Below are 15002 nucleotides of genomic sequence, written 5' to 3'. Positions count from 1 at the left end.
GATAAATCAAGCGCATAAGATTCCGAATTGGAGGATTCTTCTTCAAAGTTGAACTTTGATTGATGAATATCATCTTCGGTATAAGTAAGAGACACATTATTTTTATTGTGTATGATTGAGTTTGAACTTGTATCAATATTTGTAGAAGAATATCCGAATTTTAGAATTGAAGTGATATTATTTGTACCATCTTCTATCCTTGAAATAGACCAAATCCTAAATTTTCAGCCCCACTATTACTATTACAACCCTCAAAATTTCTCAGACTAACAAGAGAAGGGTTTAATATCTCTTTCAAACTCAAAACACCATTACTATACTCAATATTACCAAAGAGCAATGATATTTGTATATGTATTTATTGACAACTTTAGTGTCAACCATGCTTTTCTCTCTTCTTATTGGTCAAAAACAATAGAGAGAGAAAAAGGAAGTGAGAGGATAAAAACATATGAGTATGAAAGAGAAAATTGTGAAAAAGTCGTCACACAATGATTGTATACATATCATTTCTCATTACCAAAACTATGTGACGTAATCCTAGGGTTAATATCAGATGGTTTTTGGATCATAGGTTCCATTCCAACACCGAGTGCCCTATAATACGAGGGTGTAAAAAAAGTATCTGGATAACTAAAATAAGGGTTAAAATGAGGTTACCCTAAACCTAATTCCTACCTTTGTTTACGTTGCTTTTCTAATGCACGTTCCGCCTTATAAGCATTTTGGTGCCCTCCCAACGCCTGTGAAGTAGTAAATTTTCTCTTGCAAAATAAACATGAAAAAGACCTTGAATCCAAATTTTTCTCTTTGTTCTTGTTCTAATTTTCATCTTTCTCTTCTTTGTTGTTATTTGGAAAACCAGATGATGAACCAACTTTCTTACTCTCTTCCTCTTCCGCTCTCTGTTGCTTTTGTTTTCTTCTTTATATTTAACAAAAGGAGAATGCTTGGGGCATTGGATAAGAGGATAAAAATAGAAATATAGTATTGAAAAATGGAGAAAAGTGATAAATTTAACTTTTTAAAAGTCAAAATGTTGTTAAAACCAATGCAAATGTGTTAGCAAGACACTTAACAAAATAGTGTGACTAAAAAAACACATAATTTTTGTATATTTTTTAAATTGTTTATTTAAAAAATAAACAATATTCAAAAACAAGCGAAAATCAATTGTGTGTTTTAAAATTTAACTTATATTATCAGTTGGTGTAATAAAAAAAGAAGTTTGAAGTATGGGCTTAAGTCTGAAAATGACCCTGCAGTCCTAGAAGGGCTCTTATTAAAGATGAAAATTTTGGTCATTCTGCAATGCTAGATAATCAGAGAAGAATTATAGAAATATGAAGTTTTACATCCAAGTAACAAGAAAAGTAAAAATCTTTTGAAGGTAAGAAACTAAAGTTCTACAAAAATTGGTCTTTTGATATTTTCAGAGAGCTGATTCAATTCAAGTGAGAAGTGATATCTAAGAAAACTTCTTCTCTGCAAAGAATGGTGAGACCACCCATTGGATGGTTGTATTCAAATTGTTCCTCAGCTTGCTTGGCTCAACAATTCTTGGAATGATGTTTGGTTTAAATATGATACAGGAATCACAAACCGCTTCATTTTCTCTCCTACGTACGTACATTGCTAGAGATATCTTAGATGGTATAAAAATACTTTGATTCATTCATTAAGTTCAAAGAATGTTGAGATAGTACATACCAACTTATTTACAAAACAAATGTAAGGGATCTAGAAATATAGATTTTGGTTCTTCTAATGACAACCAAATGCTACTACAAATGAAAACAGAAGTGATATTCCCACCCCCAAGGAATCAATTAAGCATACTGATTCTTCTAGATCAGCTTGTAGTAACAATTGTTTGCACAGATTAGAACCTCATATCCCTTGCCACATGGACATTTGAAAGTAAGGCTTAAACACTTATCAACCCACTCCACACTAACAGCTTCTTCATAATCATTTTCCAATTCATCCTACAAAAACAAAAATGAATTGTTCAGCATAAAAACTATTAATCTGAAACTATAATTGAATATGTCATCTTCATTCTTCAGTATGTTCTTGTCTTAAAATTTAGCATTTTTACATAGATTCTGTAAATTATAAACCAAAGGAAAAAGACAATCACAGTTGAAGATTCAAGACATGCACCTGAGATATGACTTTTTCATCTTCAGCAACAAAAGAGTCAAGAGAGTGCTCTTCTTGTTCTTGTTCTTTTTCATCTTCAGCATCAGGAGAGGGCTCTTCTTCTTGTTCTTGTTCTTTTTCATTTTCTTCCTCGTCTTCCATAACTTCATCCCACACTTTCTTCATTTCTTTTAACCGATCCTTCATCCTTTTAAGCCTCTACAAAAAACAAACAAAACCCATTATTCCAAATCAAAAAAAGATTACTTTTTTAGCAAGAAACACAAGTTTCAACACATACCATTGAATCAGATTCAGGGGTGGTTTTTTCAGCAGAGTTCAAATAACGAGCAACTGCTTCTTTAACCTCAGAAGGATCAATAACTTCAGATATACATCTCCTGATTGGAGGCAGAGGCTGCAAAGCAGTTGATAGCCCTTTTACCGGAATGGATTGATCTGGCGAGGTGCATGGATCAGAGACACAGCGGCTAAGAGCATTCCCGCGGAGACTGAAAGGAAGTGTAATGGCGGAGAAGCCATTACGGGTGAGATTGCTTGCGTCAAAAGAATGCTTCTTGAGTGATGGTTGGTGAGCAGATGATGATGATGGTGAACGGCGTTTGACAGAGTTTTTGTGAGAGTGATGATGAAGCATTGATGATGTTGGAATAATCATGGATTGTTTCTGTTTGTGAGGGATCAACATGGATTCTTGTTGAATCTGTAAATCACCCATTCTTCTGAACTGTTTTCTTTTTTGTTTTTAGATTTGAATTTGAACTTTGGTTGTAAAGTAAGTGTGAGTCGCAAAGAGTTATGAACAAAGAGGGATGGTTTGAGTATATATATAGGAGATGGTATATGATGATTTGTTGAGATTTTCAAGGGTAACTGATTTTTGTATGTAGGATATATAAGCTCAACCACATAATCACATCAATCTCTATGTAGAGTTAAAGACTTCGGACGTCGAGGATCGAACCCACGATAACTAATTCTCACCGTACCAATCTCTCTCTATATATATATGCATCCTCAAAATCCAATCAAAATGTTTAGAAGAAAAGAAGTTTTACATAATTTGTTTTGAGAGATACAAATCAAAATGGATTCTGGCTGGTCATGACATTTTTTGCCCCTTCTGTCCACATCAGTGGTTCTAAATTGAGGTTGAAGAACATTATATTGATTTTTACCACCTCGGAACATTCATACAAAACAGTCATTTTATTAAAAAAAGAGTTTCACATTTTATTAGTTATGACTTGGAAATAAGTCTATAAAAAAAGAGATATCAGTCATTTATTTTTAATGATATACACCCTGAATTTTACAGACCTAGATTTTTCTCAACTTACAAGCTTAACAATTATTTCAAATCCTAATATTTAAACTTATAAATAATTTGCTTTATTTATCTACTTACTCATCCAATAATTCTGTTCTTCTCTGCAAAAAGGAAATTTGCAATATATTTTTCATTGATGATCATTAAATCATGATAGTTACATTTAACTTTCTATTTTCTTGCAACAACGGCGATTCATTTTATATTTAGAATGAATGTATTTTCCATTTTATTGTAAAGAGATTCTAAACTGAACATTTAGCAAATAGATGCTTCAATTTCCAGACTGATATTAAAGGGGAATAGATAGAGATATACGGTAATAGTGTCAATAAATTTCTGATTCAAATGAATTTTTTACATCCAAGTATGATAACAACAAAAAGAGAAAATATTTTTGCTAAATGTTATTCGACGGGCATCATTAAGTGCTACTGCTAGCCAAGCAGCTTCAAAATCATCAGATGTACCAAAGGGCTATCTTGCAGTGAATGTTGGAGAGAAACAGAAGCGGTTTGTGATCCCAATATCATACTTGAACCAACCATCGTTTCAATACTTGTTGAGTCAAGCTGAAGAAGAATTTGGATATGATCACCCCATGGGTGGCCTCACCATTCCTTGCACCGAAGATGCCTTCCAACATATTACCTCTTGCTTGAATGGGCTATGAATCTTTTACTGTAGCATACTGACATAGACCAGATTAGTTTAGACATTTTTTATAATACATATCTTTTTAACTTGTAAAAATATATTTGTGTCTCTCGGAATACTAGCATAATTATTTTTGCTAATTCCAGGTAAGCTAACTAAAATGCTTGAACGGAATCAATAACTATTGACGATTTAGCCAAATTGATAAGGCTCGGCCTATGTCTTCAGAAATTGCCTTTGCTGTGATTATATGTTAATTAAGAGCTCTTTTGGTTATATTTTTCACATATCCTCAAAAATGAAAAGTTGAACATGATTATCTCAACTAATATCTTATCTCCCAAGAAGAAATCAGCTCCTATACTTCAATTTTTTCAGATCTTTCTAACTCAGTTTATTGGTAAAAACTTCCAAAACTTACAGGTAACACCATCATAAGTCAAATATTTCTTTCTCATACAAGTCCTTGGGCATCAGTATTTCATTTATAGTGTGCAGAACAAAAATTAATACAATGGATTTCCACCTACCAAGCATTTTTTCAATCCAAGCAATTTCGAAGGGATTTGAAGTCTAGAAAGGCTACCTTGCAGTCTATGTTGAAGATCGAATGAAGCAGATAGTGATTTCAATATCATACTTGAATCAACCTTAATTTCAAGAATTACTATGCCAAGCAGAAGAGCAATTCAGATATGATCATCCAACTGTTGGTCTCACAATTCCATGCAAGGAGGATGAAATCTTAAACTTTACTTCAAACTTGAATGAGTTGTAGATCATAGTAATAGAGACTGAGATATGTTAGTTGATGAAAATTTCTACAGAAGGCACTATCTTCTATGGTGATAACTTTTCATTTTTCTTCTGTTGTATGGAAAAATGTTGCCAGAATGAGAATATTGTGACATGTCATTTCTAGCTTTTTGCCAAGTGCCAAGAATTTTAATATATACAACATTATCATTATTGTAATCAAATTTGAGTTAATATGTATCAGTTATCAGATTTTGATAGGGACTAAGTGCAGTAATTCTTTTGAAAAACAGATTTCATAACAATAATTACTACTGTCCAATTTTATTTCAATGTTTGCCTTCATCTGAACATGGAACACAACATATTTTCCTGATATGGTGTTAATCACCCTTCTATGATCACAATAACTAATTACCTGTCCTGCTTACATGAGGTCTGCAACCATGATAGGATTTCCTAGTTACTCTACTTAAATGGTATAATTACAGATTACACCCTCGTATCGGTAAGTATGTTAAAAGATGTAGAACATGAGTTATCACTGTGTATTTTGAATCTTTTCTTCTAGTCAGTTAGTTACCTTTTGCATTATTAATGGATATTTGTTTGAACTAGTTGATTTGTGTTGCTTTATATGGATCTTCCTTCAATATAGTATCATCTTTATATATGCTAAAAACAAAGATTTCCACTTCTCTACTTACACACACACTACAAAATTATAATCTTTACTGTCAAATATATGTCTAGAATAAAAAAAAATAATCTAAGAATATAGAATTATCGACAAACAGTACTTTGATGGTAGGATAGGAAGCTTTCACTATTATAATCAGGCTTGTTCCGTTCAACTTATATTAAGCCTCATTTAAGTCTGTGTTTTTATATAGCAGGGAGGAGTGAACAATTTAACTAATCAACAGAAACAGAGAGATATTTGAGAAGTCAAATTCATTGTCATGAAACAAAAAAATGCATACTCTATAAATTTGTCAATCTAAACCTCATTTCTTTCCCATCTTTACAATTTGATAAGATACCTAGTTTACAAAAATGTCTCCTAAACTATGTCACTCTCTTTTGTATGAAATTTATAGCCCATTTAAGCTAGAAGTTATATTTTCGAAGACATCTTCTGTGCAAAGAATGGTGAGGCCACCCATTGGATGATCATATCCAAACTCTTCCGCAGCTTGACTCAACAAGGATTGAAACGATGGTTGATTCAAGTATGATATTGGGATCACATGCCGTTTCTGTTTCTCTCCAATATACACTGCAACATAGCCCTTTGGAACTTCTACTAATTTCGATGTTGCTTGTCTGCCGGTGACTGATGCCCGACTGTTTGTTACTTAACCTTTCATCTATATATAGTCATGCCTTGAAGCATTTAGGACCAACACAAAATCATTCACATTCCAAGGCATTTGAAATTCAGAAACTTGAGTCTTCTATATACAAATCTTTTTTTTAGTCCAATATCTTCTTTTCATCAGACATACAACAATGGGTTTTCGTTTACCTAGTATCATCAAAAGGACATCATCCCCAAAAGGCGTGGACGAGCCAAAAGGATATCTAGCTGTATATGTTGGAGAAGAAATGAAGCGGTTTGTGATCCCCGTATCATACTTGAACCAATCGTCATTTCAAAAATTGCTAAACAAATCTGAGGAACAGTTTGAATATGATCATCCGATGGGTGGTCTCACTATTCCTTGTAGAGAAACCTTTTCTTAGATATCACTTCTCGCTTGATTAGGTGTTAACCCTTTCAGTAGCAAGAGCTGACATAGATTATCCGATTCGAGGCAATTTGTACAACAGACACTTTTTTTCCTATTTTAGTCATCCTCCTTTGCAAGTGAGGCAAATGAAAAAAAATTGAGAGAGAGAGAGAGAGAGAGAGAGAGAGAGAGAGAGAGAGAGTTATGCACAGATATTGTAACATGTTTATTTGCAAAAGTATAAAACAAAGTGACAGATATTTCACAACAAACGAAAAACAATTTTGTTATCAAAGAATTTGACTATAAAATGTAGAATTAACTATTTTTAACTCAATTTTTTTAATAAAAACAAGTTAATTTGATAAATTAAAGAATTGTTTTTATGATTGAAGAAACCATGTTTTTGCTATCTAAATTCTTATCCAATAATTATGTCTAAACTGAACATTTTTCAAACAGGCATTTTTTTTGACTTGTGAAGTTGTAAATATATGACACTTTTCATGAGAAATGTAGAAATATTACCATCTGAATATCAAATTCAAACTCAAAAAAGAGGATTAGAAATTGGCCTTCTGGTAGAACTTATCAAAGTCTTTCACTTCTACCAAAACAGAAAAATCGCAAATTTTTGTTGTTTCAGTTTAATATTTGGCATTGTTGCAATTTATTGTAGCAGGGAATATAAGAAATCTGTAACAAATTCACACATGCTCGTACATTTAGTAGCATCAACAAGCAAACACTAAAAAGTGTAATAAAAATTCACTTAATTTTCATTGAATACAAACATCTCAATATTCAGTTAATTTTCTACATGGATGAAAAGTATAATTAATCTTTAGGGAAATGAAGTTGCAATGAAGATAACCCGGTGGTACCAGGGTTGTTAAGCTGATCAAGCTGTTTATGACCACGGCGAAGTAAATATTCAATGTATTGAAAATTCTTCCTATCAACTTCTTTTGAATTGTGACGAAATTCTTGAGATACTATGGATTCTATGTTGCGGCGTTCTTGGTCCGGTTTGGAACGTGCAGCACGAAGAAATCCTCTGTATAAGCTAAGCACTTGCTTTTGCATTCCAGATAGCCTTTGCACTCTGGTTCCTCCCATTTCATCTTCTTCTGCTACAATATACACGCAGGCAGAACATTGAGAATTAGAATTTTCATTGAAAAAAAAAAAGCGATTAATTGAAATTGATTTTACCTGAGAGAGAGGAATGAGAACAAGAAGAGCGTAGGATCGAAGTTGAGATTTAGATTCGTTATGTTAGGTGCTTTCTCTTGATTTTGTGTTGTTGTTCCGTTTTGGAACACGAGATCTGAAATGGGCTGAACATTATTTGGGCTTATTGGGTTTGGGCTCTTATATGGGAACTCAATCAATCAATAATCAATAAATCTTACAAAAGAGAATAGTCTCTCTCTCATTTTTGTACAAGATGTCATACTTCTCTGAGGATGTGGGAGGTTCCATCCTTTTTGAACCCTCAACAACCAAACTCAATAGATGAAAAGGTTAGTAAATTGTTCTGCTCCAATGTTTCGTTTCTTCCATCTTTATTTTTTCGGTTCTTTCATTTGTTTCTTTAATTTCTTTGTTGTGTGTGACTTTGAACTCTGCTATTTCTCCATATATGCACACTACACTGCACACCATATGTTTGATGTTTAGTTCTCTGCCTTTATTTTTTATTTTAATCAACATATTTGAGTAATGTTGTAATTGATCATGTTGAAAGTGTGGATGTGAGTTTCATTTCAATGCCATTTTTTTTTTTTGAGTTTGTTTGTGTTAATTGCGTTTGCGATTTTTCAGCGATGAGGAAAAGTTCGTGTTTCGAGTGGACGATTCGGAACGGTTGCGTTTGAGTCTGATCCTGATCAGTTGAAAAGTGCTAGAGAAGATATCAAGGAGCTTCTTAGGACTAAGTTCTTCGATTTTGTTTAATTTTTTATGATTTTTCTGAGGAAGTATATTGCAGTTGATTTAGCGTTTTCTTTGTCTGGAATTGAAGCAGTATAGTGTAAGCCTCAATAAATACATTTTATAAGTCTATACATTTTAGGATCCGTTTGGTTCGGGGGTTTTGATGGGAAGGGGAGGGAATATTTTAAATTTGTTGTGTTTGGTTCAATTTTTAGAAGGGGAGGGGAGGGAGAGGAAGGGGAGCAAAATCCCTTATAAGTTCATTTATTGCTCCCCCTCAAATTGGAGTTTTTTGGAGGGGAGGGGAGGGAAAGATAAATTATTTAATGCAATTTTAATTATATTGACATAATTATCCTCATATTCATTTTTAAATGACAAAATCGTCCTTATTTAAAATTTAAGTGTTTCAATATACTGCTTATTACCCTTTTTTCTTAACATGCCTATATCATCCTTTTTTTTTTTTAAGTAGAACCACATATTCTTTTCTTCTAATATTTTTTTTACGAGAATTTTTTTTTTTTTTTACTAACGTTGTTCTCATTTTTTTATTTAATATTTTTTAATTGCATTATATATTAAAACATTATCAACAAATTTTGTGCGGGATTTTTTATAAATATATTTTATAAATCAGTTCTAACAATAATTTTTTTATAAATATTTTTATATTTTCGTAGATTATTTTATAAATATATTTTATAAATCAGTGCTCTAATATTTATGAATATCCAATATCTTGTCAGAAGTTTTGTGTATGATTATTTATGGCGTTTACGGTTACTAAGTTTTCATGTTTAATTTTTTTATGAAGTGGATAATTTAAAAATCGTGATACTATTTTAATATTAGAGGGATAAAAAAGTAATTTAGTTTTAAAATCCCTCCCCTCCCCTTGTGAACCAAACATATATTTGATTAAAATCTCTCCCCTCCCCTTCCCTCCCATCATTTGAACCAAACATATATTTAATTGAAATATCTCCCCTTCCCTTCCCTCCCTTTCCCTCCCCTCCATTAAAACCCCTCCCCTCCCCTCCCCTTCGATAAACTTTATCAATAAACACTCTTTTTTATTAGGTCATAGGCCTCACAGGGGCATGATAAAAGATATAATTATACATACATGCTACAAGATCTATCCTATTATTACTATTTTCCCCTTGAATGCATTATGAGCTTTCAATGACTATTTATATCATTGATTTTCTAACATTTGTTAAATTGCTACTTTTCGTATCTTACATTTTTACGGTTTTTTAGGATGAGATTGTTCTTTATTAAGCAAAAAATACACCATTTTAGAAGCAAAGAGAAGAGGAGGAACAAGTGGCAAAGAGGAAGGTATGGTTGATGTATGTTATTTTGTTCTCAATATACCTTTTCAGTGGCATTTTTCAACTGCTTTGGATGAGTTTTATAATTTCATTTGATGTATTAGCTGGCAGTGTGTGTAGGAGATTCAGAGTTAGTTAAAATAAAATAGGTGACATTGGTGGTAACTGTGTGTTATTCAAATTGTCCTGATGTAGTCCAACTATAAATAAAAAAAAATCTGATTTACAACTTTTTTCATATTATGTTCAAGCTAATCCCACAACTCTAATTCAAAATCAGGTCCATAATCCCACAGCTCTAATTCGAAATGAGGTCCACAATGCAAAACATTTGGTTCCAAAATCAATAATGTTTTAGTTGTTTTCAACCTGCATCACTACAGTTAAACTTCACAATCTTTCTTTTTAGTTGCTCAAAAAAGGCTAAGTCTTTCTATTTACCTGTACGAAAATGTAAAACTATTACAAAAGAATTTGCAAAAGCATACTATATTTTTTACTGTTGCTCTTTTATATAATGAACAAAGAAGGTTAATTTTACCTTTGTATCTATTCAAGTGATTTACAACATAATACGGTGTATTTTCATAGCCCAAGTGTTTTACCATTTTTTTAATCATGTTCATTCTTCTTTTGATTTTTTTTTCACCCGTATAAAATGAAATCAATAACTCTTACAGAAGATAATAGCCATTTCTACTATGTATCGGCATTTCCGGTGGGATCGATTTTTTCTACAATTTAATGTGGTTTTCATGTGGAGTGCCGTTCCTCCCGCTGAGTAAGCACTGTAGTTGATTTTTTTTGTTTTTTTTTGGATTTTCGGCATGCGACAGGTTTGTCTATGTTCCAGGCCTGGATCTGCTATTTTTCCTTTGTCTTTATCCATACATTCCGTCTTTTAGGAAGAGATCTTTGTACCCTAAATTCTCATGTTTTGTTTTGTTGTGGATGTACTTGCTTTGTGGGTGTCAGGTTTTTCTTCTTTTTCGTCGTTTTGTTCCTGAGATATTTAAGTTTGTCTTGTGGTTGAAATCTCTATACTACCCCCTGCTTGGTCTTTATATACGTATGTGGCTTAGATGTTGTGGTCAATTTGCGCTTCCGTCTTTCATTCTTCGCATAGCTAATGTTTGTGTTGTTGAATTCTTGGGTCTGATATCCAGTTCCAGTTTTGTGATGGAGAACTCCTTTGATTTGTTGTCGGAGGTGTTGCCCGGAAGAGAGGGTTTGGCGTTTTAAAGTCAGGGTTCTGAGGATGTGGGAGGTTCCATCCTTTCTGAATCCTGAACGAACAACCGAACTCAATAGAGATGGTACTTATAGATGAAAAGGTTAGGTCATTGGTTATTGTCTTTATTGTTTTCCATTGGTGTATCCTTTAGTGTATGGCCCTTACTTTTCTGTGCAAACTAGGTTACTTGATTGCGATTGATTTATATCATAGGATTTCATGAATATGATGTTTGCTTCTTATATCTTCTAGAGAAGCTTATATCTTTAAAGAGTACAGTGGAAGAATTTTACAAAGTTCCACTTTTAAATGATCTTACTCTTTTATATTATTTTTTACTAAGTTTGCATTTGATCATATTATGAGGAGTTATGAAAAGTTTCACTGTAGCATACTACACTTCCAGCTTCACAGTATGATTTCCCTCCTTGAATATATTTCAAGATGCCTGAAAAGATACTAAAATGTATTTGAACCATATTTCAATTAAAATAAAATAATGAATGTGTGTGTTAAAGGCAAGATAGTATATATTTGTACTACACTTGATTTGGTTTTCGATGATATAGAGCAAATGATTATAAATATTGATATTGATATACATCAACTTTGGCTTGAGGCAGATTTTTATTTAGGTGGTCAACATTTGTAGATAGTTTAGTATTGAGAAACCTTGATGCTAAGTTTAGCATTAATCAACCTGCATGAGTGGCTGCTTTTGCTATTTCTTTTCGCTATTAGTTGAAGATTATAATTTGAAATAGCGATGTTGTGTCGTTCTTGCTTTGCTTTTTCCCTATTCTATATTATGATTTTTTCCAAATTTGCTAGGAAACCTACATCAAATCATAAAGGAACCATAAGTTGTTATTACTGCTATTGTTGTTGGTTTGCTACTGCTGCTCTAAATGGGAGTCATAACATAAAAGTTTTTTCAATCAGATTTTGGGTCATTTTCTTCATGGTAAACGGATGAAAGAGCCAAATGTAGCCGAGTTTATATTAGCACTAGCTGGTGTAAGCAAAAAAAAAAAAAATGGTTATGGCATGTGCTACTTCAGCAGGCTCTACCACACTAGCTTTAGTTGTTGTTGTTAATCAAATTAGTGGTGGCTAAGTCATTTGCATTGTCGCAAACCATGAAGATCTAAGGGCCTAATTCAATTTCATGGTTGGAAAAGATCAAATACCAATGTTTGACCAATATGAATGAGCATTTTTTTTGCAAATTGACTGTAATCTTAAGAGTTTGACAAATTAAATTATTGTTTTTGTACTGCCTTTGCTTTGGCTTGGCATATTTGGCTATTAAATTCTGCAGTGGTGGCATGGTCTGTTTTTTATGACTGTTTAGTGGAAAAGTGGATTTCATTAACTTAAGGGTGTCTGGTGAATAGATTTATTGTTTTTGTACTATTAAATTCAGTTTATTATGTTTGGCTATTAAATTCTGCTGCGGTGGTTGTGAAATTGTGTTGTGTTTGCAGATTTTTGTATTATGCATATTTGATTATGCCTTATTCTCGGGCGTTTTGGTCTGCATCTGTAGCAGTGCACCTGTTATGCCTATTTTGTATATCTATTGCGCTGCAGGAAAGAAGAAATATCAGTTTGCCACTACATCAGCTGGAGGAGTTGCGAGCTTGAATGCGCAACTGTTTTGATGGCCTGATTGTAGCACAAGCCGTGGAAGTTTTTAGCAGTGTTTAGTTTTCTCCTGTCTAGCACAGTCTGGGGAATCTCATGTGGATGCTCATGATGGTTTGTGGTTGGTTTCAATGATTTTTGCGGTATTGTGTTGTGAGGTATGATGAGCTTTTTATCAAGTTTTGGAGAAATAAGTGGTGCGGGGTTGTGTTAAGCCACTATGAAAATCACTATGAAAGCTGCAGCTGGTGTTCTCTTAGTAAATTCAGAAGGACTGTGGAAACTAAGGTGATGTACAAGAGTATTTGCCGATGTCTTTTTTCTTCTGGTTTTTACCTCTGGTGTGCAAAGTTTTCCCGCTGACTATATTTCATTGGTTTGGCTATTCTAGAGCTCTGATTAGTCGAGTGGGGGCCTTGGTGTTAAATCTCATTGCTTGAAGCAATAGGTAGTTCATTGCATTGGGTGTTTTGCAAGATCATTAGAGACTTATAGCATTAGATTGTTTTGTTTTTTGGTGTATCTCTTCCAGGATGTATTGATCTATTTTGTATGATTTTTATGGGCCATAAGATGTTCCTTGGTCACCGTTAACGCTATTTAATAAAACTCTTCTAATTATCGACCCAAAAAAATATAGAAGATATTCCAAAAACAACTTCAAAAGGTAGGAAATAAAATGTTACATCTTTTTGTATGTTTTTATCATAATTGATTATTTGTTATTTCTTAAAAAAATATTATTTATTTAGTGGTTTATTAAGTTAATTTTAGATGTTAGTGTTTGATTTTTATAATATTAGTTTTTATGTTTCATGCAATATATTTCAAAACACATTTTTTATGCCAGGACATGTGCATAAACACGTTAAAATTGTATCACTTTATATTAATTAACCAATGTCAATCTCACCCGTGAAACCCATTAATATGGATTAAAACTACGTCATGGAAAAAAGAAAACTATAGTGACCAAAATATGTTACTTTTTTTATGAGAACTAAACAAAACTGACTATGCTTTTTAGGGACTAAATATTTATTTAACCCAGAAAAATGAATATATTTTAGGAGAAAATTTACCATTCGATTACACGATTGAAATAGAGAGTTGATGCAAAAATATTATGTAGAAATTTTTTAAGTTTTAGTATTCTACACTTTGTATCTGTGTCGTGTACACATCATTCATTATGTAGCATGTCGTCGACTATAATGCACATAATATTGTAATCATGTGTCGTGTAGAATCTGAACGACGTGTAGTTAAATGTCGACCGTTTTTCACCCGTGTCGCGCGGGCACCACACTAGTAATATTCAAATCAATCAAAATACATTACATATAATACTATGCATTTTCAGGGCTTATTTTCCACTTGTTATGTATATCCCATATTTCTTTTTTAAATTTCCAAACCATCATTCGTTAACTATTTATGTTTATTGTGAGAACTTCAAAATCAATATTCACCGTAATAATGCCCTTGAGTTGGTTTAGTAGTATGTTGCCTTCGGACCTTAAAGTGTCATGCTTCTTTTTAAAGTCTCAAGTTCGATTCTCTTCGATACCAATTTACGTGAGCTATAATTCTTTTTAAAATTACTATTTGAAGTTAATTAAAAAATGTTACAAGAATTTTGTGAAAACTTAATTTATATTTTTTATCACAGATGTGACTATTGAGCCACTCCAATGTGGTAAACAACTGTTGGTACCCTCCGGTAAAAAAAAACCACGCATTCGAGTTGTGATCATGTCACCGATCGTTAGATCGAGAATGGATAGTGTAGATTTAAAGATTGGAAGTTTAGTTTTTTAAATACTCAAAAATCTGATTGAGATCTTCACCATTCGATCTTGTTCCAATAGTCATCGAGTTGGTGAATGTTGGATTTTGTCTTACCACAGTGAATCTGATCAACATGCATGAAAGAACAAAAATAAAGAGTTGCTTGCCAATAATAATTAACATGAAATATTGCTCATCCTTGTTAAAATGTTGAGTAAGTTTTTTTTTTTTTTTTTTTGGTGACCGAGGTTTGAACCCTTGATCTTGCATATATTATACATTATCTTTAACAACTGAGTTAAGCTCACAAGTAGATGTTGAGTAAGTTTTAATTTTAGCTAGTTGTTTCTCTTGTTTATATTGTTTTTATAAATGAATACAATGTTTCTCAACAAAAAAAAAATGAAATA

The 15002-nt window shown here is 32.6% G+C and overlaps 1 protein-coding gene and 1 long non-coding RNA gene across 5 annotated transcripts; one reads left to right on the top strand and one right to left on the bottom strand.

Moving 5' to 3' along the window:
- Positions 1 to 7339: 7339 nt before the first annotated feature.
- On the bottom strand, positions 7340 to 7998 carry LOC11427456 (succinate dehydrogenase assembly factor 1, mitochondrial). 2 transcript variants are annotated; one of them, XM_024784381.2, is made up of 2 exons: positions 7858 to 7998; positions 7340 to 7775 (listed from the first exon to the last, which is right to left on the bottom strand). In XM_024784381.2, exon 2 carries the CDS (start codon positions 7759 to 7761, stop codon positions 7480 to 7482), a length of 282 nt encoding a protein of 93 aa, XP_024640149.1. In that variant the 5' UTR covers positions 7762 to 7775; positions 7858 to 7998; the 3' UTR covers positions 7340 to 7479. The 2 variants fall into 2 exon arrangements, with proteins under 2 accessions (XP_024640149.1, XP_003610904.1); XM_003610856.4 differs by having other exon boundaries at positions 7340 to 7772.
- A 28-nt stretch (positions 7999 to 8026) lies between these two features.
- On the top strand, positions 8027 to 13426 carry LOC11439961 (uncharacterized). Of its 3 annotated transcripts, none has more exons than XR_003012367.2 (5): positions 8027 to 8168; positions 8470 to 8677; positions 9847 to 9927; positions 11087 to 11254; positions 12642 to 13426. It is a non-coding gene; the product is annotated as an uncharacterized lncRNA (long non-coding RNA). The 3 variants fall into 3 exon arrangements; XR_005646346.1 differs by having other exon boundaries at positions 10601 to 11254; XR_005646347.1 differs by having other exon boundaries at positions 9847 to 9938.
- The last annotated feature ends 1576 nt before the right edge of the window (positions 13427 to 15002 follow it).

Source organism: Medicago truncatula, chromosome 5 (assembly GCF_003473485.1).
Source record: "Medicago truncatula cultivar Jemalong A17 chromosome 5, MtrunA17r5.0-ANR, whole genome shotgun sequence".
In the NCBI taxonomy this organism is placed as follows: Eukaryota; Viridiplantae; Streptophyta; class Magnoliopsida; order Fabales; family Fabaceae; genus Medicago; species Medicago truncatula.
The sequence above is the reverse complement of the archived record's forward strand: the minus strand, read 5'-3'. Positions and strand labels throughout refer to the sequence as shown.